The sequence below is a fragment of the Lygodium microphyllum genome, chromosome 3, assembly GCF_053477565.2.
Source record: "Lygodium microphyllum isolate KBCC chromosome 3, Lygodium_microphyllum_v1.1.10, whole genome shotgun sequence".
Lineage (NCBI taxonomy): Eukaryota > Viridiplantae > Streptophyta > Polypodiopsida > Schizaeales > Lygodiaceae > Lygodium > Lygodium microphyllum.
The window spans coordinates 166,473,272-166,499,932 of record NC_141137.1 but is presented as its reverse complement, the minus strand read 5'-3'; the positions used below and the strand labels follow the sequence as shown (position 1 = coordinate 166,499,932).

At 43.4% G+C, this 26,661-nt stretch overlaps 1 protein-coding gene across 5 annotated transcripts in view; it reads left to right on the top strand.

The window, feature by feature from the left end:
* Positions 1-2,540: 2,540 nt before the first annotated feature.
* Positions 2,541-26,661, top strand: part of LOC148039133 (palmitoyltransferase swf1-like) — a 66,434-nt gene continuing 42,313 nt past the window's right edge. The window contains exons 1-2 of one of the 5 annotated variants that reach the window (XM_087675021.1): positions 2,541-2,818; positions 2,910-3,044. In XM_087675021.1, the coding sequence (XP_087531147.1) occupies positions 2,680-2,818; positions 2,910-3,044 (274 nt within the window). In that variant the 5' untranslated portion in view covers positions 2,541-2,679. Of the gene's footprint in view, positions 2,819-2,909; positions 3,045-16,347; positions 16,986-26,661 lie in introns of those variants that run through there. The other 4 variants (XM_087675022.1, XM_087675024.1, XM_087675025.1 and 1 more) reach the window with 4 other exon arrangements.

The following is a 26,661-nucleotide window of genomic DNA, read 5'->3' as shown; positions in this document are numbered from 1 at the left end:
TTTTCTTGCCTACTAAAGACCCCAAAAGGGGCATTGGGCTTGCTGCCCACACCCCGGTCACGAAGGACATCTCAGCCCTTACTGTCCATCACTATTCCCTACAATCTGGCACCTGTTTCCAGCCCTCCACATGCTGATTGCTGCTGTTTCTGCCTGGTGACTGACTGCTGTTCATCTGCACTGTTGTCGTACAGCCTGCCACGCCAGCAAACTGCTGCGTTTGCAGGCTCCAACTGCCGCCCTGACAGTTTTCTCTCTTTTGTCTGCAGTCGCTGCAGTCTTTTTCTCTCCTACAGGCTGTCCTGCTTGCGTTTTCAGTCTTTCTCTCTCCTGCAGGCTCCGTTTTTAGTTGTTCTCTCTCTTGCAGGCTGTCCTGCCTGCGGGGGGAGTTTGACACAAACAAGTTCAAATTGCCCAAAGTAGCTTGGCAAATTGGCACACTTTCTACAAGGCAAGGAGGTCTAGGAGTCCTAAACATTTGTGCATTGGCATAGACTAACTGACAAGTGGTTTATCAAAAGTCTAGAAAACCCACATGAGGAATGGGCTATACTAATTTATGAGAGTCTTAAATCTTTCCAATTAGAAAGTTGCTCTAGATTTAAAAACCTACCAAGACACATAGTCATGATATCCCCTCACAAATTTAAGGCCAATGGTGCTTCCTTATGAAAAGGATATGGGAATCATGGTAGAAATTTAAAGACCAGATTGCCTTGCAAAATTAGGCTAAAGCCCTCCACTAGAGGTAGACCAAGACTCAGCCTCATTCAGTATCTTCCTTCCCCCGATCTCGAGTGAAGAATTCAATAAGGCAACAAGACTCTAGAAAAAATGAATTCAACTTGCCCTTAAAAAATAGGCCTAAGCCCTCTACTAAGTAGGCCAAGACTCAACCTAGCTCACTATCTTCCTTCTCTCGATCTCGAGTGAATAATTCAATAAGGCAACCAAATTCCAGGAAAAAGGATTTTAGCTTTGGGTTGACCTCTAGGATCTTACCTTAATTAAATATAGGAAGGAAGTCAAGCTCAGCCTTATACAGTGCTTAAACAAGTTCAAAATAACAAATGTTTGTTAGTCCACGAGAGGAACACATTGTTCCCCCTCCCAATCCTACCTAGAGATAACTCCAATCTAATTTCTAGACTAAACAAAAGATGGATCTTGAATTAGAACTCTAGACAAAGGGAATTCTGCTTTGAGCAGATTTGGACCTCCCCCCTCCCCCCCAAGTTTTGTCTTCTCCTCTAGCTCACCCTATACAAAGCTGTGTGGACTCAGGAAAGAGCCGAAAGGATAGGGATAGGGACTAGAATATGTAAATGATGCAATAAGGAAAAAGAAACCCTCCTCTACCTCTTCCTCAACTATCCCAACAAAATAGACCATACATTCATTGGTTCCATGTGATAGTTCTCCCTTTCCACCCCTACTATATCTCTTGGAAAGAGTTTCTCCTTGGTGAAGCAAATGGGCTCCCCTCTACACTCTCTGGACATGTATTTGAGGTGTCACCTCGTAGATGATATGGATGGCAAGGAATGAGGTTGTATACTATTATTCAAATGCCTAAACTAATGCGTGACTTTGTGTGCAAGTCCTCAAGCAAAGTAGAGTTGTGGCCAAGTTAGAAACAAAGCTTCACATGAGTAGGGCAAAGGAACAACTATGCAAAGAAGAAAGGGAGGAACTTCATCTCAGGAAGTAGACAAAAATCTAGGCTTTAGTCAAAGCTATAGCCAATGGTTGGGGGGGGGGGAGGTCCAACTCCATGAATGGATTCCTTCCCAAATCATCAAATTGGCCCAAGTACTAGAGGAGGACCCAATAACATTCTACAAATTCAAACCCCATGAAGAGTGTTGTCTTCAAATGGAGAGAAGGGAAGCAAGTAGGAATTCAATATGGGATGGCCCGCTCAATCTAGCCCCACCCAATCCTCCTTCACCCAAAGTAATCCAATTGTACCTAATAATAATACTATTAATCTAATGTCTATACTAATGCGTAACTTTAATGTGCAGGTCCTCAAGTAAACTAGAGTTGTGGCCAAGTTAGAAACAAAGCTTCACATGAGCAGGGCAAAGGAACGACTCTCCAAAGAAGAAAGGGAAGAACTTCATCTCAAGAAGCAGGCAGAAATCCAACAAGCTCTAGTCAAAGCTATAGTTAGGGGGTCCAACTCCTTGAACGGACTCCTACCCAAATAATCAAACCCACCCAAGTACTAGAGGACTCAATAACATTCTCTGAATTCAAAGCCCATGAAGTGCGTCATCTTTGAATGGAGAGATGAAGCGATCTAGGATCTAGAATCCAATATAGGATGGCCCACTCAATCTAGCCCCACCCAAACTGATACAATTCACTTAGTAGTTTTTAAAGTATCCCCAAGAGACTGAAGTTCTTAAGACTTGAAGGGGTCCTTCCCGATTTATGATGTCAATACTTTTACTTTTTTTCTGCAATATAAGTTAACGCTAGAAAAATGTATTTTACAGTCGGTAGATTGTTAATGAAAGTAAAATATCCATTCAACTCTCTTTCGATACAAGGGACAGAGCACACTGTCAGTCCTACGCATCATCACAGCATTGCACTACGTAACCACATGAAGGACTCCCTCCTCAGATGAGAACTGAAGACGATGAGGTTGATGAGCTCGATAAATAAGCAATGAAGAGAGTTTCCTGGAGGACATTTTTTGCCTTTTCTCTGCGCGCTTTGCTTCCGCCAGCCTCTTACTCAGCTTTGACGTTTGCTGTTGACGTCTATCTTGCCCGCTCCAGTCTTTCCATCCTCTTCTTCTTGTCAGGTATGAGAGAGAGAGAGAGAGAGAGAGAGAGAGAGAGAGAGAGAGAGAGAGAGAGAGAGAGAGAGAGAGAGATTTGGTTTGTGGTTGGCAGCCTCTTGTCTGCTTCTCTATGCGCTCTTTTACCGCTGCCGTAACGGCCACCATTTTGCTAATGGTCCTGCTGTTGCTTCTGTCGTGGGGCACTTCGCCACTGCTTTCATGACACACTTGGTCAAGTTCTCACCAGGTACGCTATTTGTCTGTTCCAGTCGTCTTGTTTCGTGTTACGGTTTTCCCCATGATGATGAATGGTACCCTGAAGAGGAGATATCAAGAGGTGTTTGAATTTCCAGCGCTGCCTGTCATTTAAGCCTCTTTTGGCACACCGCATGCACCTGTACGAGAGGAAGCGAAACATGGAGAGTAGCCAACACCTGTACCAAACTCACTCAAGCAACTTTGACAAATTGCAAGAATCAACGATTCTCGATGACAACTTGTTAATAAGAAAATTTGAAATCAAGTGTAGCCAACACTTTGTACCAAACTCTCTTCAGCAACCTTGGCAAATTGCAAGAATTAAAATCACTTGAAAATAAGAAAACCTCAATATACTAATCATAAAGTGCAATTACTCAGCCGTCTGTCTGTAAGAGTCATTGCTTAAGAAAGAAGGGATTTGGGTTTGTAACCCACCCACCACTCCATACATATCCACAACTATATCCATAAATATCCGCACCAACTATGTCTTGTTCAAGTATTGGAGATGATAGAAGCTATCTCGGGTCATAAGGAATAGGAGCCATGAGAGCGGGAGAGTTGATCAATACTCACTTGTATTAGCATTGAACATGGCACACTTTATATATGTAGTGGTACATTTGTTAGAGCTCTCAAGTGTGGCATCCCCACAATCAACTTCACCTCTTCTACAATTAGGGATGCTAATGGACCTAATCCTAATTTATCCTTGCACATTCTCATCACCGTCCTCAAGGGTAGGTTGTGCTTATTGTTTATATTGGATGATAAAACGTTCCCCCCTTAATCCAAACCTATGGCTACAATACTAAACTTATATCTTAATAGTTGCTATAGAGTTCAAGGGAGGCATATCTTCATTGGCTTCAATAAGCTTATGAAGGGTTACTACCTATTCAATCTCGACTCTCACAAGGTTGTGGTGAGTTGTAATATAGTCTTCCATGAGGACACATCCTCTTCTATAACTTCTCATCTAGATGGTGCATTGGGTAGTGGTTCTCATTCTTCCTCTTCATTGAATTTCCCTCCAACATTGGCTCCTTCTACATATCCTCTTCCTTCTAGGCTACCTTCTCCTCGTCCTACTCTAGCTCCCTCTCCTCCCCATTCATTGCCACCTCCTTGACACACCCAATTCTCCCTCACTTCTTGTTTCAGAGGGGGTTTCAGATACAGATTTGGATCATGGTGTGAGAGAGGAGGCTCCTTTGGATAGAGGAGGTCAACAGGTTATTGAGGCTTCACTATTGTCTCCATGATTTAGCCCTATGCCATTCCTTGGTGGTTCCATGATTCTAGAGTTACTTCATTTTTGGAGACCCTTGAAGGATGTCAATGATTTTCTCGATCAGCAATGTTAGTAGTAGCAAGGGTGTTCACTATAGGTGAACTATACCCATATGACGAAGACTATGGAGGATTGAGAGCCTACCACCATTCAGGAGGCTCTTGCATAGGATACCTAGTGTCAAGCTATGCAAAATGAGTTAAATTCATTGAGAGGAATCACACTTGGTAGTTGGTTCCTTGACCTCCTAGTAGGAAGATCATTGGTGTGAAGTGTGTCTATAAGGCCATGTATTTGGTTAATCGGACCTCGGACAAGTAGAAGGCAAGGCTTAAGAGGCAATTTCTTAGGATATTTGAGCTATTTACAGGCTACGTCTTCTCCCTTGGATCTGGTGCCATTTCTTGGAGTAGTAAGAAGTAGCCTACTATCACCCTTTTTCCAAGAATCAAGGGAGGCAAAGTATGGTGTACTATGCTCCGCTTCTTAAGAGATAGTATGGCTTTAGTGCATGTTAGCTAACATTGGTTTTCCATAAGATGGACCTACTCTTCTTTGGGTCAACAATTAAAGCTCTTTGGTATATCAGTGTATCAGTGCGGAAGCCCATGACCAAGACTGAGAGATAGAGTGAACGAAGAGAGAAGAGAAAAAGAGACAGTAGAACAAAGGTAATCTGCAATGAAGAATACTGAATAAGGAAGTAGATATGTACATGGGGGTAGAGTGTATGTCTGCATATGTCTCCACCTTGAAGATTGCATGGGTTGTGAACCTCGAAGTATGTGCAATAGTATCCACGATCAATATGCTATCAGTTGCATTAAATGCAGGCGACTATACTGACTGTATAGATAGCCTGTGCGACTGTACTACTGATGTGGCATTACACGTGTGACTTTTTCAACATTGCAATGTGGCATACTTGCAATAAATGGGATTGACTGTATGGACTTTACAGAACTGCCATGTGTCAACCACAGCACACACTATTGATTAAATTGCTTTTGAATGCGTGACTCATAGGAAATGCATATATACACAAACTCTCTCTCAAGAATGCGTGTTTAGGGGATGACAATCTCTAACACCCCCTCTCAAATCTTGGATGAGGCATGAGGCCAAGGGATCTGGAATGATGCTGAAGTAAAGCTTGTGGAAGTGCCTTCGTAAATAGGTCGGTAAGATTATCCTCTATCTTGTAGTATACCACATCAATAATCTCATCCTAGAGCTGCTCCTGTGCTTTGTCCTAGCATGAAACTCAAGGTTCCGGGCCAAGGCAATGCAACTCTCATTAGGACCTATCTGCGGGCAACCAAGCTCCTCCAATAACCTGCGAAGCCCCACTGTCTCATGTGGTAGAAAACGCCACTCGATACTCTGCCTCAGTCGAAGATAGGGTAATCGTGGGCTGCTTCTTGCTGCTCCATGAAACAGCACTTGCTCCCAAGGTAAAGCAATAACCAGTCGAGGATCTTTGTGATCCACATTGCCAACCTAATTTAAATGCACCATCTTAGGTTCACTCATGAACCCAGTCGACACACCTACAACATGACATAAGTCAATACGAGTGTTGAGAAGCCATAGCAAGGATCCAACCAACTGCCTATAATGGGTAGCATCTACCAAAGGAGAATCGGAATGGGTTGTGGCCTTCTAGTTTGGATCCATAGAGGTTGTTATAGACTTGCATCCCTCCATCTCATACGTAATCAATAGTTCTTGCACATACTGCTATTGAGAGAGAAAGCTCGCCCTCGGAGTCTGATAGATCTCATGACCTAGAAAGAAGTGAAGAAGTCTCATATCTGTCATCTCGAACTTCTCATGAAGTGCTACCTTTGTTTGCTTGACCATCTAGGTATGGTCACCTATCACAATCAAATTGTCCACATAAAGGACAAACAACACACGACTTTCGTCCGAGGTGTGTACATAAAGCTGTGGATCGGCCTTGGAATGATGATACCCCAATTTCTCTTGGAGGAATGAGTCATTCTTTTTGTTCCAAGCACGAGGAGCCTGCTTACGGCCATAGAGGGGGTTTCTTAACGTGTACACCTTACCATCAGAAGAACCGAAGATGGGAGACTGTTCATGTTACAATGTTACAAGACATGTCATGGACAAGAATCACGCAGCCAAGAGGAAGTAGAGAAAGACCGAGGAAGCCCAAGTCAAAAAGTAAATGAATAAGCTCATTCTGTCTAGGTAGGAAAAGTGGAGGAGAAGGCAAGCTCAGAAATAACATGGGAAAGCATCGAATATTCTAGTAAGGTGCTCTCAAGGATGAGGGAAAGCATCGAAGATTCTAGCAAGGTGCTCTCAAGGATGAAGGAGAGCACCAAATATTCCAGCAAGGTGCTCAGAAAGAATGTGGGAAAGCACCGAATATTTTAGCAAGGCTCTCTTAAGTACGAGGGAGAACCTCGGAGGGCTCTCGCAAGGAAAGTACCGGGTGCAATGTAATTCATTTTATAAGAGTGTCAGGCTCCCTCTTGTGCAAGTTGTAAGGTCTAAACAGACATGGGTAAAGAGATAAGGCAACTAGAAGGGAATGGAGAAAGAGGACCTTGGCAAGATGCCTGGTCATGTAAAAAAGGGGATGGGTGCCCAAGGAATTAGGGTTTTGTATACAAACTCAAAAAGTGAATGAAAAGCTCATTCTTTGGTGTGTGGCAAAAGTGATCTCTTCTTCTTTCCTTCTTCTTTCTTTCTTGCTTGCTTGTGTGTGCTTGAGAGAGGGAGTGTGAGAGTGTGAGGGAGTGAGAATGTGAGGATGGGGGATCAAATCTTCTCTCTTCTTCTCTTCTCTTGTCTTGTGTGCGGCTATGGAGGATGGAGCTTGAAGTTGGAGGCTTGAGGTTGCTTAAGCTTGCATCTTGAATTGTGGAGCTATTAGGTTACTTGAGGAAGGAGGCTACTCGTTTGGGCATCAAGGTAAGCTCAGTACACCCCCGTAGGATCGAAGGCGCGTCGGCTAGGTGAGAGAGAGCCATTTGTGCTCGTTGAAGTAATAAGCAGTCTGTGGGTCTTGGTGGTTGAGCGTGAGCTCCCACTACATTTTGGTTCCGTTGCTAGGACCAACGGATTCAAGCTTGAGCACTTGCGCACCTCAAATCGAGCGTCGAAGTAGGGTTGCATCCCTGAATTGGTGCTTGAGATAGGTAGGAGATTTGGGCTTTTAGTCTTCAAAACAAGTAAGTATTTTGGGTTTTTGATGAGTAGACAAGTAGGAGGATTCATTTCAATACTTGTGTTTTGATTCTTGTTGCATTTAGAGTAGGATAGGAGCAAGAAATCAAAGCAAAAAGCTTTAGAGTTCTTGCTGTAAAATCAGCCAAAATAGAGCAAAATCAAGGGAAAAATGGACTTGCACTCCATTGACAAGGCTTGACACTAATGGGATAGCACTTGGACATTAGGACAAGGGCTTAAGACCCAACGAAGGGGGGGTGGAAAGCTCATTTTGAGTTTTTGCAGTAGAGAGAGATAGAGTTGGAGCTTAGGGTGAATCGATTGGCTACCACGGGAGTTTTCTGTGCGTATTAGGTATCAAGAACCCTCCTTGTGTATGCACTCTTGCATTCTAGAGCTCCTTGCTTGAGCAATTTGAATTTTTGTTGTCGTTGTTTGCGTGCCGGCAGAATCGGACATGGTCCACATGGGTCTGATTCCCAGAAGCGGACACTTGGACGTCCAAGGACATTCGGACTAACTTGACTTGTTCGATCGAACGATGTCGTCCAATCTTGAAAATTGGATTATCCCTCGGTTGTCCGATCGGACATTCACCTCGTCCGATTGGGACAATCGGACTCATTAGAATCGGAGTTGGACACTCTGCCATCGGCCACTTGGATAGATGAGAATCAGGATGAAAATCAGACCTTGTCGAAATCGGATGCTTGGCACTCGGACATGATCCAAAATCGGATACTCCGAAATCGGACAGCCAAAATCGGATGTCCGAGTCTAAGAATTGGACACTGTTAAATCGGACCAGAATTCTGACAGGAGAAACTGACAAATCTAGCGTATCCCGAGCGAGGTAGAACACCTTCCGCAATCGGGAAAGGCTCAGAAAGCCTTACAGACAAAATTGACCCTAGAAATCGTAGTCGGACAACTAGACACGACTATTGACAGTGACATCATCTTTTAGCCCCTCGTCGAGCCGTAAACTGACCTACAGACCCCCATTTGACCTTGAACGAGCTGAACAACATAGCACAGACCCTAGAGATGAGAGAGAGCGGCCAACGACTGAGTGTAAAGCCCTATTCGTTCGAGAACTTAGACTGGAGTGTGGAAGATGCACTTATTATCTTGTGTTCGCACCCACATTGTTTTCGATACTTGAAGTGCACTTGGAAAAACTGAAAGCTTGATTGTGCACAGTGCACGGAAAAGAGCAACATGCACGTACAGAGTGAACTAAAATTGAGGGTTGGCTGTCAATAAAAAGGAACACACTCAGACCTAATTAACAGAAGGAACCCACCAATAGGAGGTGACACTCAAACCGATCAAGCAACCTTGAGTGGTAGAGCCAAGTGACAGACACAACATGAAAGGCCAGATGCATCAAAGGAGCAACACCATTGGGAGCGCAATGCTGCCCGACCTGATCAACCTCATCGACAACTTGGTGGAGTAGGAAACCGTAGACATGCCAGAACCCGGTGTAAGTAGCGAAAACGAGGAGCTTGACCTAGGAGATTTCCCGGTCAAAATCCAGCGGATGGTGAATGCATACGACGCACAAACAAGGGTAAACCACCATGGAGACCATTAGAAGATATTATAGAGGACCTTGAAGAGGAACGAAAGCTGGCTCAAAAAGTCCTGCAAGGCATAACAGAATACCACACAGTAGGCTAGGAGATTCTGATAGGACATAGAAATGCGAGAAGTCCAGTGCGTGCTAGCCCTAGCAAATAAAAACCGAACTAGACCAAATGCAGAAAGGGAGAGAGTGCTAGAGGCATACTTAACACTGAGTGAGCTTCTCACGAAGTGGCTGACAGACAATACGTCGGCGGAGCAAACCGCTGTAGCATTAGCAACATCGTTGCTGGCAGGATTAGGAGTTACCTAGGGCTCTAAGAGCCAGTCGAGGATCCTTGTGGTTGCGAAACAACTAGATAAGTACCAACCGAGTAACGACCCGTATAGTTTTGTAGAGCAGTTCGAGTAGGTTTGCGAGGCTAACGGCCTCATGGGTCTTGCCCAACGCTTGCAAGCTTTTGGCCTATGCTTAGGTGACAAAGGACGGATGTAGTACACTGGTTTGGACAATGCTGAATTTAATGACTTCAACACCCTCAAGAGTCTCTTCATCAAGAGGTTCTCTGAGGCGGGATACTCTTACAACCTCATAGTTAGATTGATGAATGTCAAGCAGAAGGACAAGGAGGATATTCGAGACTACGTCACCCATGTGCAAAGTTTTTTCAAGAGAATCGTAGTCACATAGAGACCTAGCGAACGAGCGGTCTCCACTGTGTTCATAAGTGGAATCCGAAGTGAACAGCTTTACAAGGCCTTGGTGAGCAACTCAACCCTGTAAAGGGATGTGTTAGCTAGGGTCTTCGAAGAAGCCATACGAGTGGATGACCTGCTCAAAGAGAGGAGCTCAAGACACCCACAACCTGTGACATCATTGCTCTTGGAACCTCAGGAAAAACCTCGATTGCTAGTGACGGATCCAACCAAGGCACCTAAGACAAAGGAAAGAATGTCAATCAGAGCTAGGAGTTGGCAGATGTGAAGATAGAGTTGGCCAAAAGCTGTAGGAGATGATGAGAAGGCCCACGCGGTCACATGTCCAATGTGTATTGCGGTGGAAACCACCTTCTAGCTGAGTATCAGGACCCAAGATCCCGACCTTGCACTAACTGCGGTAGATTCGGTCACGATGCCATGTACGGTAGACTGTTGCGGAGACTCCCATATTCGCAGCCTTACAACCAGCCTTACCTAGGGAATAGACCTCCGAATTTCTTCGGGGTAGGAGCCCCATTGGCCCTCCCAGCACCTAACGATACAAAGCCAGCCATCCCTAGGATAGAGATCAATCCCACACAGGCATACCTAGGCTGCTTGGACCCTACATAACTCATCCATTGAGTGACACTCTAGTACACTATGTGGAGCCTAACGATGAGGAGCCCTATGTGAACCAGTCCTCATGGACTGTTGGCCAGTGCCAATGATGGTGTTAGGAAGAGGGAGAGGCAGAGGCTTAGAAGGGCAGTCCCAAGATTCGATTTCTTGTTGGACTTGTGGTCACCCAGGACACATCTCTTCGCACTGGCTTGAGAGGGAGCAAGCTAACCGAGATAAGGCTGATCTTAGATGCGCTGAGTGTGGAATCACTCACCTTTTTGACGATTGCCTTAGGCGGAAGCCATCCTCTAGCTCGGCAATTGTGCCATCAGTACCACTTTGCATGATAGCTAGGAACTCTAGTAATCAACCGACACCACTGCACCTACCGCAAGCGCCTCCAATGCTAGAACCCCTTGCAAATGTAAGAGTAGTCACCATCACTGAGATTGAGGAAAAGGGTGAGGAAGTGGTGGCACCTGCCTACCTACGCATATCAGTGATCGCCTAGAAGACACACGTCTTTGATGCACTCATTGATGAGGGGGCTGATTGTAACATCCTTGCGCATGCTCATTGGATCCTCATTGCTTAACCCCAATTGCAGTTGACCAACACTAGACTCAATCCATTCCGAGGACAATCCTACTCGCTATTGGGAAAGTGCAAAATAGTGGTCTCTATTGAGACTGAAAGCCTATCTATGATCTTCTAGGTGATGCCTAACACCAAGGCCATTGGTAAGGAATCGCTGCTAGGACGCACATTCAAGAAACAAGTACATTGCAATGTTGACTATGACTCGCAGCGCATTCACCTTGCCATTGGCAATGTTCGGATAGTGAAAGCTTTCAGGAAAGGTAGCACAACTCCATCAAAGCCTACAATTTCACTAGTGGAGAAACCTAATGCAAGGTCTAAGGAGGGGGTTGTGACTTTGTTGGGATAAAGGCCCGTTTAACCTCCGTGTATAGTACACACACATACATTATTTAGCTATACATGTGAATGCACCCTTATGTGCCCTAAGTATAAATACATTTTATTCTTTGTGTACCAACACATTTGTTGGTACACTCATATCCAATCGTACTTTCACTCCTCCCTCTGTCACCAAGTCGTCACACTCTCACGCTCACTCCTCGAACTTTTGCACATCCACAGCTGAGCTCTAACGACTGGTATCAGGGCTTGAGGCTTCGCACGCATTCGAGACCACCAAAAAGGGGACGAGTAGTGGGCAGCTCATAGGCGACAGTCAAGTCGTAGGTGACATTGCAGCAGGTGCAGGCGATCTGTTGTGTGGTGTCGGACAGCACAGGCGCTGTAGGTGTGACGCATAGCGACAGTCAAGTCGTAGGTGGCATTGCAGCGGGTGCAGGCAACCAGCTGCGTGGTGTCGGACAGCACGGGTGCTGTATGTGATGACAGGCGGGATCAGTCCAGAAGGTGATTGCAGCACAGCAAGCGTGATGGGCAGGCGTGACGGACAGCACGTGAACTGGTGATAGGAACCAGCAACAGGCGGCATTATGGCGGGCAGCTGACGCGACGGATCTAGTGGGCAGGCGACAGCTGACCCGACGTGCCTGACGGGTCAACGGACCCTCTTTTTATCCGTTTCCCCGTTTTTTAAAAAAAATTAGAAACCTGAGAATTTTCTGATGTTTCCTTTGTCTAAACGGGGGTTCGCGTACTAGAGGCACAGATCTCAGTTTTGTGCAAATTCGAGCCCGAAAATTTGGGGCTTTTCCCAGATTTGACCTCGTCTATGCTTGGCAGTGATATTCAGGTTAGAAATTGCAGACGTTGCATGTGGTGACCTCAATTAAGTTGGAGATTTTGCCAAATTTGTTAGAATTTTGCTCTTTTGAGTAAAATTTCTTGATATTGGATCCCAAAAATTTGGGGCTTTTCATGTATTGGTAAAATTTTGCTCAGCTAGGTTAGATTGGTTGACATTTATGCAATTTTGGACCTGAAATTTTGGGGGTTAGTACAGAATTTGGTAAATTTCTGAATTTCTGCCCGTGTGGTGGCTGGTTCATGTACAAACATCAGAGATTTATTGGAATAGTATCACGAGTTTGCTTCCCACGGATACAAGATACACACGGTTGTTGGCTCACCACAATATCTGACAAACCTCAAACAAGCTGTCCCCTAGATGCCTTCTGAAGGTAATCATAGTTGAGGTGGCCAAACCGAGCAGGCCATAGCTCGGAGTGTGTTTGAGAGGTAAGAAGAAGATAAGGCAATGCATAAGAAGATCTCAAATTGTAGACTCCATTCTCCTCATAACTTGAAGCAAGGACCTGTCTTGATCTACGATTAAGAATATGAAAGAAATCCACATCAAACATGACCAAGAGGCCGAGAGCATAAATCTTGTGCATTGAAAGCAAATAGTATCCCAAGGCTGGCATATAAAGCACCTTGAAAGTATGGGCATCACCCTGCCCATCTAGAATAAGCTACATGGTACCTTGTCCCTGAATAGGGATAGAAGAAGTATCACCAATGAGAATTTGCCCATGCGAAGGTTGCAAATAAGCAACACGTGCTGTAGAAGGAGTCATGTGCCAGGATGCATCACTCTCAACAATCCACTCCTGAGTGTGTGGGTCCGTTAATGTAGCATTAGAGGCCTTCGAGGTCGATGCCTCAACCACCTCCAAGTGGAGGAAAGCAATTGATGCGGGAGGAGCCACTACTTTAGAATCCTTTGAAGATTTCTCATTCTTCTCTTTTTCCTCCTCCTCCTTGTCGAGGCAATCTTTCTTTGAGTGACCTATCTTGCCACAGATGTGACAAGTGGACTCCTTTTCCTTGTCCCTTGATTTGGCCTCATTTTTCTTCTTTTGTTTCTTTTCCTTCTTTTGAGAGGACTAACTTATCAGTGCCTTTGATTTGGAAGCATTGGTCCCTTTCAACTGCTCCTCTTGGTCCAAGACTATAGGAGCGAACTCCTCCCAATGAAGAGTCTCCGTCCACCCTCAGGCAATCAAGGCAGAATAAAAACCACTGAAATGAGGCAGTAACTGTGAAAGGAGACTTATTGCCATGTTTTCATAAGTAATAACCTATCCTGCGTTTTGTACCTGCATTTGAAGTCGCCTCAGCTTGTTGATATGATTCCGCATAGAAGATGACTTGTTGACATTCATGGTCCTCATTTGCACTTCCAAAGAAACTCATTTCATGACGGTCATTTGTTATACATGTGATCAAGCTCTAGCCATATCTCCCAAGCCACTGACAAATGCTCTATATGGGAGATCACAGTTATAGTGCATAGGAGAAATAAAAACGAGCAAATGCGAGCATTTGGTTTGTCCCAATGTGCTCGGATTGGTCTCTGAAGGATTGTGGATCACCTTCGTAACAAGCTTTGCCAAATCATAGGACTCCAGAATGGCAAGTATCATAACACGCTAGATGCGGTAGTTCTCGCCATCGAGCTTTTGATCTAATGGAAGAGTCGGTAAAACGGGCACCTTCCGGTCCATGATTGCTTGAAACTCTATCTTGGCCTCAGAAGACATCTTCACCTAAAATGCCTGCAAAAAACACAAAAAGCAGCCCCTATGACTATGAAAATGCGGCCTGCTAGGGCTCTTCTCCACTCCTCCCACTCCTCCATCCGTAGGAGGCAATGAAAAGGTTAAATCTGCACTTGAAGGCCCAAAATGCAGCCTTCTTCCTTCTTGAATAGCAAAATCAGCAATAGCTTCAGCAGCTTTGCTCCTTTCTCGCACGGCCACACTTGTTTCAGCCTTGTTCTGATGCGTAGTCCTTCCGCTCGCCCTCGAACGCTGAAAATGCAGCCTTGTGTCATTTTGATATCTCCTCTTCAGGTTGGTCCAGTCCTTCAATGCTCTGATACCGTGTCAGAGTGTATCAGTGGGGAAGCGTATGACGAAGACTGAGAGATAGAGTGAACAAAGAGAGACATAGTAGAACATAGAAAATCTGCAATGAAGAATGCTGAATCTGGAAGCAAATATGTACACGGGTGTAGAGTGTTTGTTTGTGTATGTCTCCACCTTGAAGATCTCACGGGTTGTGAACCTTGAAGTATGTGCAACAGTCTCACGATCAGAATGTGTCGATTTGTGTGAGCAGATATGTAGATGGGTGCAGAATGTATGTTTGCATATGTTTCCATCTCGAAGATCTCATGGGCTGTGAACCTCGAAGTATGTGCAGCAATCTCCATGATCAGAAATCTAGAATCCTCTGATTAGAATGTGTCGATCTGTGTGCTGAAGGTAGGCAATAAATAGCCTGAAAAGAAATGGTAAAAATATGCTGTCGGCTGCATGTATTGTCCGGCCATACGGAGAGCCTGTGTGACTGCACTGCTGATGTGGCATCACACATGCGACTTGTCCAGCGCTGCCACGTTGCATACCTGCAATAAATGCGATTGATTGTATAGATTGTACAGAACTGCCATGTGTCACCCACTGTTGAGAAATGACAAATGATGTATGCTCCCAGAAGAGATGTTCTGAATCCCATATGCACAGTGGAGAAAAAGGGAACCATCATGAGCCTATAAAGTGATGTACCTTCTTATCATTCAATGATGGAATACAATTGTACTTTGTCATTTCAGCCATAGTCAGTGTCATACTCAAGATTGTGTTTATGAGTCCAAGCTTCCATCTTGGAACCTAATTCACTTGAGTAACAGTTGGTCTATCTAATCTATGTCATCATGAACATTGTCTTTGTGTTCCATCTGCCATAGCCATGCTCTAGATCCATGCATTTTCACATGGTATCAAAGCCTAGCCGAGCATGGCATAGCTCCATACATTGCTTCCCTAGTCTCTCTTCACCTCTGGTCACCTCTGTTAAGTTTACATCGAGCTCATGACTCCATTTTTAACCTCAACTTCATCTTGACCTTCATGTTTGCCGTAGCTAGACTACACCTACCCTGCTTTGAGCTCTTGGATCTTCCTCCACAAGCCAAATCTCGTCAAGCATCCTTCAGAAGAAGTGTTCCTTGACTCAATAAGGATCTCTGCGTCACTTTACAGTAGAGCATTGGGGTCTTCGCTGCCCAGCATTGCACAAATTATTGCTTGCTGTCCCTGTGTGCTTGCAGACTGTTATACCTACTGACCTTGGGGGAGGTAATGTGAGCAAACCAGGTCATTTCAGGCTTTGCATCCTTCTGGAGACTTCTTTTGCAGGTCAAGGCGTACCCTCTCAACACGTCAAAGCTTGACATAACTGACAATAGCAACCGGCATTGACTTTTTTTACAGATATGGCACAGTTTTTGCTGTGCAGCAATTTGTGCATCATCCCGACCGGTACGCGACACAATCCTTGCTGCTACCATAGGGCTTTGGTACCCCCCCTAGTGGGCTAACCTCTCCAAGAGGGTTCCCCAAAATTCTTCCTCTACTGCTCACATAGAGCAAAACCTTAGTTGTCTATCTATTGGCAGCCATAGCGAGAAACCTAAAAGCTTGACTTTGTCTTACTATTATCATCAGCAGTGATTCTAATCACTGAGCTACACTCTCTAGAGCTCACTACAGATCTAGAAGTGCCGCAGTAAGCTTAAAAGTCATCCACAAAGATTCAAGAGAAGACCAAGACTCCATACCCATTCCACCTCAAGCTTTCTTTTCACTTTATTTTCACACCTCTCTTAGCTCAAGGAAGTTCCTGCGACTTTGATTTGAGCAAGTTCCTTCCAATCTGTTGGGATAAAGGCCCGTTTGACCTCCGTCTATAGTACACACACACTATTTAGTTGTACATGTGAATGCACCCTTAATATGCCCTAAGTATAAATACATTTTATTCTTTGTGTACCAACACATTGTTGGTACACTCAAATCTAATCGTACTTCACTCTCCCCTTCTAACTCAAGCCGTCACTCTCACTCTCACTCCTCCTCGAATTGCTGCACATTCCCAGTTGAGCTCCAACAACTGGTATCAGAGCTTAAGGTTTCGCGCGCTTCTCGAGACCACCAATAGGAGATGAGTAGTGGGTAGTAGTTAGGCGACAATCAAGTCGCAGTAGTCGACGGGCTCGCTACGGAGGGTCACAGGCAGGTGACACTGCAGCATGTGGCATGTAGGTGACGTGTCGGGCAACAGGCGATAGGTAGCAGGCAGCAGTCGGGTGACAGGGCGGCAGACCAGAGGCGTGGACTCGATGGTAGGTGACGTGGCCAGCGCAATGACCAACGGGGTGTGTGCTGTGCGTGATGGCAACTGACTAGGCGCCAATAGGCACACACGACAGAACAGGCGCCGCCGGTCCCATCACGCGACCCGCCTGACGGGTCAACCGATCCCGTTATTCCGTTTTTAAAAAAAAATCAAAAATCTTATTTTCTTCCGAATTTCCTTTGAAAGTTTCTTCCTTTAACCATGGTTCGCGCACTGGAGGGACAGATCTCAGATTTGTGCAAATTCGAGCCTGAAAATTTGGGGCTTTTACCAGATTTGACCTCGTTTATGCCTGGCAGTGATATTCAGGTCAGAAATTGCAGACATTGCATGTGGTGACTTCAATTAAATTCAGGATTTTGCCAAATTTGTCAGAATTTTGCTCTTTTGAGTAAAATTTCTTGACATTCCATCCCAAAAATTTGGTGCTTTTCATGTATTGGTAAAATTTTGCTCAGCTAGTTAGATTGGCTGACATTTATGCAATTTTGGACCTGAAATTTTGGGGGTTAGTGCAGAATTTGGTAAATTTCTGAATTTTTGCCCGTGTGGTGGCTGGTTCATGTACAAACATCAGAGATTTATTACTGTTTGAGGAAGAACAACAGTGTGTTTGCTGGTTCAACTTGTGCTTTTGCATTTTAGGGGCATTTACTCTTGTAGTGGTGATAAAATGGCTGCAACTTCTTCTAGTTCAGACATCAAGAGTTTGATGGAAATCAACTGTTTTGATGGTCATGACTTTGACCTTTGAAAAGACCGTATGCAGGGCATATTGTTCCTAAAGGATTGTGAGAATGCTTTGCAGGAAGATAAACCCGCACTAATGTCTGATGCAGATTGGGCCAGAGTAAACAAAAAGGCTGTGGCTTACATTAAGATGGGTGTCACTGATGACATCTTGACAGACATTAAGGGTTTAGATACAGGTTATGCAATATGGGAGAAGCTGAAAACTACCTATGAGATCACCACACCTGTTAATCAGGTGCATTTAATGCACAAGTTGGTGAATATGCGACTGGATGAGTCAAAGCCTGCAGTTGAGCACTTGAGTGCATTTATAGGCATTTACAATCAGCTCAAGGATACAAATTTGGACTTTGATGATAAGTTGAGGGCGATCTTTTTGATCATGACACTGCCTGACTCTTGGGACACCTTGGTAGTTTCTCTCAGCAATAGCCCCAATCTATCATATGATGGGGTGAGGGGTTCAATCTTATGTCAAGTGGAGAAGGCAACAAACTTAGCTTATAATGTGAGAGGTGGGGCTGAAAAGAAAAATGTAAATGCAGGATAGAGAAACAGGAGCAAGAGCAAAGGAAAGGAAAAGAGTGACATTACTTGCTATCACTGTGGTCGGAAGGGCCACAAGAAACCTGATTGCAGGTATTACAAGAAGGAACAAGAGAGAAAGAAGAATGCAGGAGACAAAAAGGAGGAGGAGGATAAGACAGATGCATCTGAGGCAGCCAAAGGTAAGGAAAAGGCCAATGTGGCCTCCAGTGTGATCATAGAGGAGCTTTCGGATATAGAGGCTGATGTATTATGTGGAGTTGATTATGATGCCCTTGTATATCACATACAAGATATGCAGATTACCAAGGCTGATGTGATTGATGCACTTTTGTCAGTTGATGATGGTGGACTCAGACTTGGATTATAGACTATGGTGCCTCTTTCCATGTAACTCCTTGCTTGGAGTGTTTTGCTATGTTCAATGCAGGCAGTTATGGAAAGGTGTATCTTGGAAATAACCATGCTTGCAACATTGATGGGATTGACACTGTACACTTGTCTTTAGACAATGGGCGAGAGCTTGTGTTGAAGGATGTCAGATATATGTCTGGCATTAAAAAGAGTTTACTATCTGTTGGTCAGCTTGACTTGCATGGTTACACTACATTGTTTGGTGGTGGTTTGTGGAAAGTGAAAAAGGGTTCCATGTTGATTGCAAAAGGAACCAGGAAGCGCACTTTGTATTGTTTGCATTGTAAAGCCTTGAATGGCAAGTTTCTTGTAGTTGCTGAAATTGGCAGTCACTTGGAATTATGGCATAAGAGATTAGGCCATATGAGCCAGAAAGGACTTGATGTCCTTACCTCTTTGAAGAGGGTTGATGGAAAAGGCTCTAAACTTGATTTTTGTAATGAGTGTCAGTTTAGAAAGCAAATAAAAAATTCCTTTTACTCTGGTGTCTCTTGTAAGACCAATGTCTTGGACTTAGTGAATTCTGATGTGTGTAGTATGCCTGTGAAATTATTGGGTGGTACTGCATATTTTGTCTCCTTTATTGACGATTGTTCCAAAAGGATTTGGGTATACCTATTGAAAAAGAAACGTGAAGTGTTTGCTGTTTTTAAAACTTTTCATACATTTGTGACCACGTAGACTGGTAGAAAATTGAAATGCTTGAGAACTGATAATGGGGGTGAGTTCACATCTACTGAATTCAAGTCCTTTTGTGACTTGCATGGAATTAAGAGGGAGCTTATAGCTCCTTACAACCTTTCTTTAAATGAGGTGGCTGAAAGATATAATAGGACTTTATGTGAAAGAGTGCGGTGCATCTTGTCCATTGCTAATCTCCCTCATGAATTTTGGGGAGAGGCATTTAAAACCGTGGTTCACATTTGCAACCCCTCTCCAAACAGGTCCTTAAATAATGGCATCCATGAGGAGGTTTGGTCTTGCAAATCGGCCTCATATGCCCATTTACGCATATTTGGCTATGATGCTTTTGTGCATGTTGGAGATGAGATGAGGAACAAACTTGACCCAAAATCCACCAAAGGCATCTTCATGGGCTATGGTGATGAGGGTGAATTTGGCTAAAGAGTGTGGTTACCTCAGTCCAAGAAAATTATTCGCAGCCGTAATGTTGTGTTTAATGAGGCTAAATTGCTGAAAGGTACTTTAGCCTCAAATGAAGATATAAAAAATGTCAAATTTCAGAGTTTGCAGCCACTTGTTACTTCAGAAAATGAGCCTCATGGTGCTGTACCATAGGCTGAAACTGATGATGAACTGGTTATTTTTGAGCGAGATGATGATGGACAGCAAATAGGAGCACAAGGAGGTCATGGACAGCAAGATAGACCTGGTGATTATGAAAATGCAGGTGTTGGTAATGAAAATGAAGGTACTGTACAGCATGAAGAACATGCTGAAAATGGCTTATAGCATCCAATAAATAGTGAAAATAGCATACCTCGAGATGTAGACCCAATTCGTGAAAATGTTGATCATTGGGTACGCAGGTCTATACGCGTAAGAAGGCAACCACATAGGTTTGACCCCTTGCATTTTGTGGTGCTTATAGATGAGGGTGAGCCTCTTACATACAAAGAGGCCAAGTCATGCGAATTCAAGAGTAAGTGGAAGCAGTAAGTTGATTAGAAAGAAGGGGAGAAATCACCAGCAACATCAAGCTCAACATAAAGATCTTCAAATCTTCAAGATAGTATCTATTGATACTCAACTAGTGTTTTTTGACACTAATCTACTTTGTGTTCTTGGGCATCTCACTTTCTGGTATTACCTCAGCTATTTGAAGCTGATCAACATGGCAGAACTTGAGAAAATAGCCGAGTTCAATGGAGAAGGCTTTCATGCCTGGAAGGAGAAGGCCATGCAGCACCTTATGCGGAAGGACTTGTGGGACCTGTTTGAGGATGATGCAGATAGCAAGAAGGAAGATGATGAAGACGAGTTCGTTGAAGAAGACCAGCTCAAGACAAAGGAGTGGAAAAAGATGAACAACAAGGATTTAGGCATCATTGCCTGGGGACTATCTAATGATGTATTGCACCATATCTGTGGCATCAGAGATGCTAAAAAGGCTTGGGATGAGCTTGATAGGATCTTTGGATTTCAAGCCAAAAACTGTAAGGTGAAGTTGTTAATGCAGTCCTATAAGCTTGACATTAAAAACAACACTTCAATGACTATGTATATTAACAAATTCAAAAGTCTTGCCACTTTGAAAAAAACAATAGATGAAGATGAAGCCATTGCTGTACTCCTTGCTAGTGTAAACCATGATCCTTATGAAAATCTTGTCTCTACTCTTATCAATGTATCTAATTCGTCACAGAAAGATATTGAGCACTCTCTTCTTGATGAAGAGAATAAATAGAAGAATAAGAATGCAAAAGATGGTGTCCCGTCATCTAGGAAAAAATTCTTATACATCAAAGGAGCTGCTGGACCTAAAGGAAGAGGTCGAGGATGCAACTCCGACAACAAAGATCGGATGACATGTCATTATTGTGGTAAGACTGGCCATATAGCCAATGAATGTTTCCATGGTAAAAGAGCACAACAGGTGTAGAATGGTAACCACCAAAATCATTTCATGAATGAAAGAGAAGAAGAAGAAGATGCTTCTGCCATCAATAATAACTCTGACAGATTGTTTTGAAGAAATTATCTTTCCCATGGTGGATCTTATGTTTTCCCATAGTGGATTTTCTTTGTAAAACAAAACCCTTATCAAAGATGTAAAGTTTCAAGCTTTAACTTGACTAGGTTGCCTATGAGCTAGTTTCTCGGGCCATATCATCATGTAGGGGGGCAAAAGGCAGCAAGTGTAGCAACTCATCATTTGAGGGGGGATGTTGAGAAATGACAAATGATGTATGCTCCAAGAAGAGATGTCCTGAATCTCATATGCACAGTGGAGAAAAAGGGAACCATCATGAGTCTTCCATCAACTGTACTTTGGCCTTTCAGTCATAGTCAGTGTCATACTCAAGATTGTGTTTATGAGTCCAAGCTTCCATCTTGAAATCTTATTCACTTGTGTAACAGTTGGTCTATCTAATCTATGTCATCATGAACATTGTCTTTGTGTTCCATTCGCCATAGCCATGCTCTAGATCCATGCATTTTCACATCCACAACATACACAACTAATGAAACTGCTCTCGAATGCCCTACTGACAGAAAATGCATATATACACAGCCTCTCTCTCAAGAATGCCTGTCCAGGGGATGACAATCTCTAACATTTGGCTCTTTGAAGAACCCAGTGTTTCATGAACTCATGAAATGCAATTATGCTTAATATCATCATATTCGAGAGCGCATTTTGGATAGTAAGTTGACTGAAAATCAAAAAGATGCATGTGATGGAGCATAGGAGGCAACGGAAGGGCCTTTGTAAGCATTATTGCATCATTGTCCCTCATAAGATAGTATACAAGCTCTACTCCCCGGGATTTTGAGGAGGAGTGCAATTTGTAACACTTGTGAAGAAATGCTCTAAATGCGAAAAACACAAAACCAATTGTACGATAAAGCACAGATTGATAAACACATGAAAACAGTTAGGGTTAGGGTTAGGTAACTCAGAGACAGTGAACATAATGAAGAATAAAGTGAATGAATAATGAATATACAATTCTTATGTAGCAAACACACTATGCAGTGAATACTGAACCTCCAACATTCCAAATGTTTGAGAGAAGCCCAAATCTTTTGAGTAAAAGGACAAGAGATGAATTTGTGACGGGGAGGCTACCATAGTGGTACAGAAGAAAAAATTCCCATTAGAAATACCTATAGTAAAGACTTGACGCAAGGGGGAGGTCCCCCTGTGATGAGGATATATATTTTTGAAACCTCGCTTAACATGTGGATTAATTTTTAATCACATGATTAAGTAAATGTTGCACATGTGAAGTGCAATTGGGGTTAGAGTAAATTTACGAGCACAGAACTTGAGGAAATTACAAGATGCCAAAGGCAAAAGTTGCTATAAGTTATGCTGCACAGGTACTTCGTGGTATCTGGTGTCATTTATTGGCCTAGGTTATTCATTTGGCCATAAGTGTCGGTTAGTAATACTAGAGAAGTGGCGTTTAATGGTACCTAACACCAATTTGATGGTCAAAGATGGTGTAGAGACACTCGAGAATGGAAGTTGCCTAGTCAATTTAATTATTGGCCAATTAGATTATTTTTCAGGGTACGGAAATAATTATTAGATTAATTTTCAGTATCTAAAGACTGAAAATTAATATATAATTATGGATAATGTTGGAAAAACCACTTGGAAAGGTTGTCACTTGCTAAAAAATGCCCATGTAAGTCTGAAAAACGTCTTTAGAGGCTGGAGAGAGGCATTTTTAGTGTATTTAGCCTACAAAAGAGAGGGAGGAGATGCTGTTGGTCTGATTTGCAGCCATTGGAGGACCTTTTGAGGCAGTTAGGGGCAGAAGAAGAACAATCAACAGCAGGTGACAACATCTACAAGTTATTGAGACAGAGCAGTAGTAGTAAATGACTGATTTTCTTCAGTTCTTTGCATCTACAAGTTGTTGAGATAGGGCAACAGTAGTAAATGATTGATTTTCTTCAGTTCTTCATGAATAAAGTCTGAATTTTCTCTCTCCTGAGCATTCTCTCTCATCTTCCAGTCTTTCTACAGTCTTGCTCTAGAGATTGCAGTATTGAGATCACGAGAGGTTGAGAAATTTCAGATTTCTCTGCTGTAAACCCTAATTTGCAGCAAAAATGAGGGTTTAGCAGCAGCCTCGGGAAGTGTGCCAGAAATTGGAAACTCCAAGACTTAGATTTTTCAGGGCTGAAAGTGAGTTTCAGCTAAATTCAAGTCCAAGACTAGCTAGCCATTGAATTTGGGGCATTTCCATCGTCTATGAAGTGGGTGAAGGCCAATTAAGTGTTTGAATCAAGGGGCAAATCAGATTGAAGACTTGCTGGTTACTTTGGACAACAAGGGGAGTTTGGATTGTGAAGGGGATTGGGAGAATCCCATTGTAAATCCACTTTTTCTTCAATAAAGCTAAAGAAATACCGAAAGGGATGCCAATTTTTGGGCCAATTGGGTGTGGATTATTCAAGATCAGTAGGTAAATTTGTATTTTCAGAGTTGCATTTATTGTTTGCTACTGTAATTAAGTTGTAATTAGGGATTTACCACCTATCCACGGAAGGAAGGCTCGTTTCACGCCCTACTAACATTCTTAAAATGAATACCTTGCTTTTGAATGGTGTCTTATTGATCCATCCCTCCATTATGTCAATTTCCACCAGGCTTTTGATTTGTGCAATCCCCAAAGTGTATTTGCTTTGGTAGTCAACCATGCGTGGTCTCTTTTCATTCTCTATTTGCATTCAAATGTCCACATCTAATGTTCTTTATAAGAGTGATTATTCCTTCTAATTTTTGTCTCAACAACTTCATTGTGAATTGCACAATGATATTATTTCAAATAAGCGAATAGAAAGTACATGGCTACTTGTCATTCATGGACTCACACGCAAGACAACCTTACGATGAATCCATCTACCACATGCGCAATAGAAAGACTAGAAGCATAGGTGTAGCAAGCATACTTGCCAACTTATCTTGTTGTTGTTGCGATGTCTCGATAAGCACTATGCGATGCTCCTTGGTTGCTCCACGTCCTCATGTTCACCTTCACAGTTGATGCGAAGAGAAAGTATGAAGAAGAAGGGTGGAAATAGAATAAGCAAGCTTTACACACGTCCCTCACTCCCTACAAACTCTACCTCATTCTCATTCCCTTGACCTTGCCTTTCACCATGAAAGGAAAGAATAGAAGAAGAGGAATAGCAAGAGCTTATCTTGACTAAGTCCCTCACTCTCACACTCTGTCTCCCTCTCTTCCACTCTCACAATACCATGAAAGGATAAGCAAGAGTAATGAGACCACAAGTTTGCACACATGAATAGCTTGTTTCATTCTTTTACATCTCCTTTATACATGGCCTCTTAAGGTTTCTACCCTTTGTTGGACATCCAGTCCACTCGTGGCCCTTTGACCAACTTTTACACTACATGCATCTTGGGATTCAAGTGAGACTCCTCCAAACCAAAATAGTTATAATTTGCATGGGAATGAGTCCAACTCTCAATTTCACATTGAACACAAGATCATTAAAAAACAACTACAATTATTTGCTTGGATGAATTTGTAGCACTGGTGTTGGAAAAATTCATTTGTCTCTTATTGGTGCTCCCTTCATTTTTTTCCTTGCAATGGGGTTAACATGATCCAACCTTCTATATGTGTTTTGCCTCCCGAGCTAGTGACCCTTGAAGCTGAGAGATCATCAATTGTGAAGAATTCAGTTGGCTTTGTGAAGATGTGTAAGCTCTTGCCAAAACAGCACTGATTCCATGTGTGTTGCCTCCACTTGCATCATGAGCTCTTCAAATGAAGCCTCCATAGCAGTAGAAACATTGTACTACTGTTGTGAAGAAGCATCAGAAAATTTCAATTTCCAACTCCAATTGCTCTTCACCTGATTGTTGAGAGTTGGCTCTTAGACCAAGTGTAAGACACTGTCCAAATTCACAACTCGAGAAAACAATAAGATAATCCAAAGGTGAAAGCAATTTGCTAATCATATATTATAGCTGCAATATGGATGTGTACAAGATATGGCTACAAACAATGCTTCCGCACTATGCCCGGTCTTGTGTGCTATTTGGCACACTCCCACACTCATATCTGCAATGTGCATCCTTACCCAATCCAGGACAGTGGTAATGATCAGCCTTCTAAGTTCTCACGCAGCCATGAATACTGTAGCTTGCAACCCTTGAATCACACACTCATGTTTGCACCATCCCATACTGTCAAAATTTAACCACAATCAGCCCAAATCACAATCTTGGTAGAGGAGAAGAGAAGATAACATTGTTGACAATCACCGTGATCAATAGTTCCATGATGACCATGATGATTATCATCTAATGCTGCCATGTTGTTCCACGATCCTTGACAACGGCATCATTGATTATGAATGCAGCCCTCATGACAACTTTAATTAGCATGTGCAAAACATTCTATTAACCAATATTTATGTGCCACATTATTCAATATAACAGCTTATGTTTTAAATATTTCAATTAATGTTTTGCTATGTTAACCAGAACAATGATCAGCTGCTCAACAGCACGTAATTTGCTGCCATTGTGATCTGTGGTCCACCATGCCATTGTTATCAAGTGCACTACATGATGAAGATGGCTGATACAAGCAAAAACCCCTGCACATGTCACAATGTGAGATTGCAAAAAGGGTGCTGGGAATGTGAAGACTGAAGAGGAGGGAAATGCAACTGAAGTGACATTGCCCAGCTATAGGCACATGACCTAAGTGGCACAAAGCGTTTGAGGGCCAAGTTTTGATTATCCATGCCAGATTTACCCATGCTCTCATGTGTTGTACATTTACCCATGCTCTCGTGTCTTGTACATGTGTATGCTGATATATAGCCAGTGGTCCATAGTAACATGGAACGGGGAACGGGAACGAAGACGGGGATGGGGTCGGGGACGGGGGATGGCTAAAAGCAAGGAACGGGGACGGGGGGTGGGATGCAGGAGGGAACGGCATACATAAATAGCATTTGAAAATGTATGCATGTGATGTGGTGGATGGATGTGTGGGCATAGTAATAGGGGATGCCCATTTTGTAGCTTCCCGTCCCAATCTCATCCCCATGTTAGAGCCCTCTCTCATGGTAACAGGGGATGGCAATTTATTATTCTTGTCCCTGTGGGCCCGTCCCTATCCCCAAAACCGGTCCCATGTTACTGTGTGTGTGGGTGAATGTATACTACCAAAGAGAACATACAAAAAAACCACCCCCTAAAATATATACACTCCCAACCAAAAAAAAGAGAGAGTCAAAAACGTCCCCTAACAGGGGATGTGACAAGGGGATGGGGTAGGGGACGGCCGGGACGGGGGGACGGCTGTTGGGGACGGGACAAGGGACGTCCCCGTCCCATTTTGGCGTCCCCATTCGGCCCATCCGTTCGGGACGGCGTTCCCGCGTTCCAGGGCCTTGGGATGGCCGTTCCCTGTTACTATGAGGCAGCCCTAGCTTTATCATTCTTTAGCTGTTTTGGCCCTTGTTCCTCTTGCGTGAGCTTCCTCTCTCATCAACATGGTATCTGACTCTTTCTGACCTTTTTATT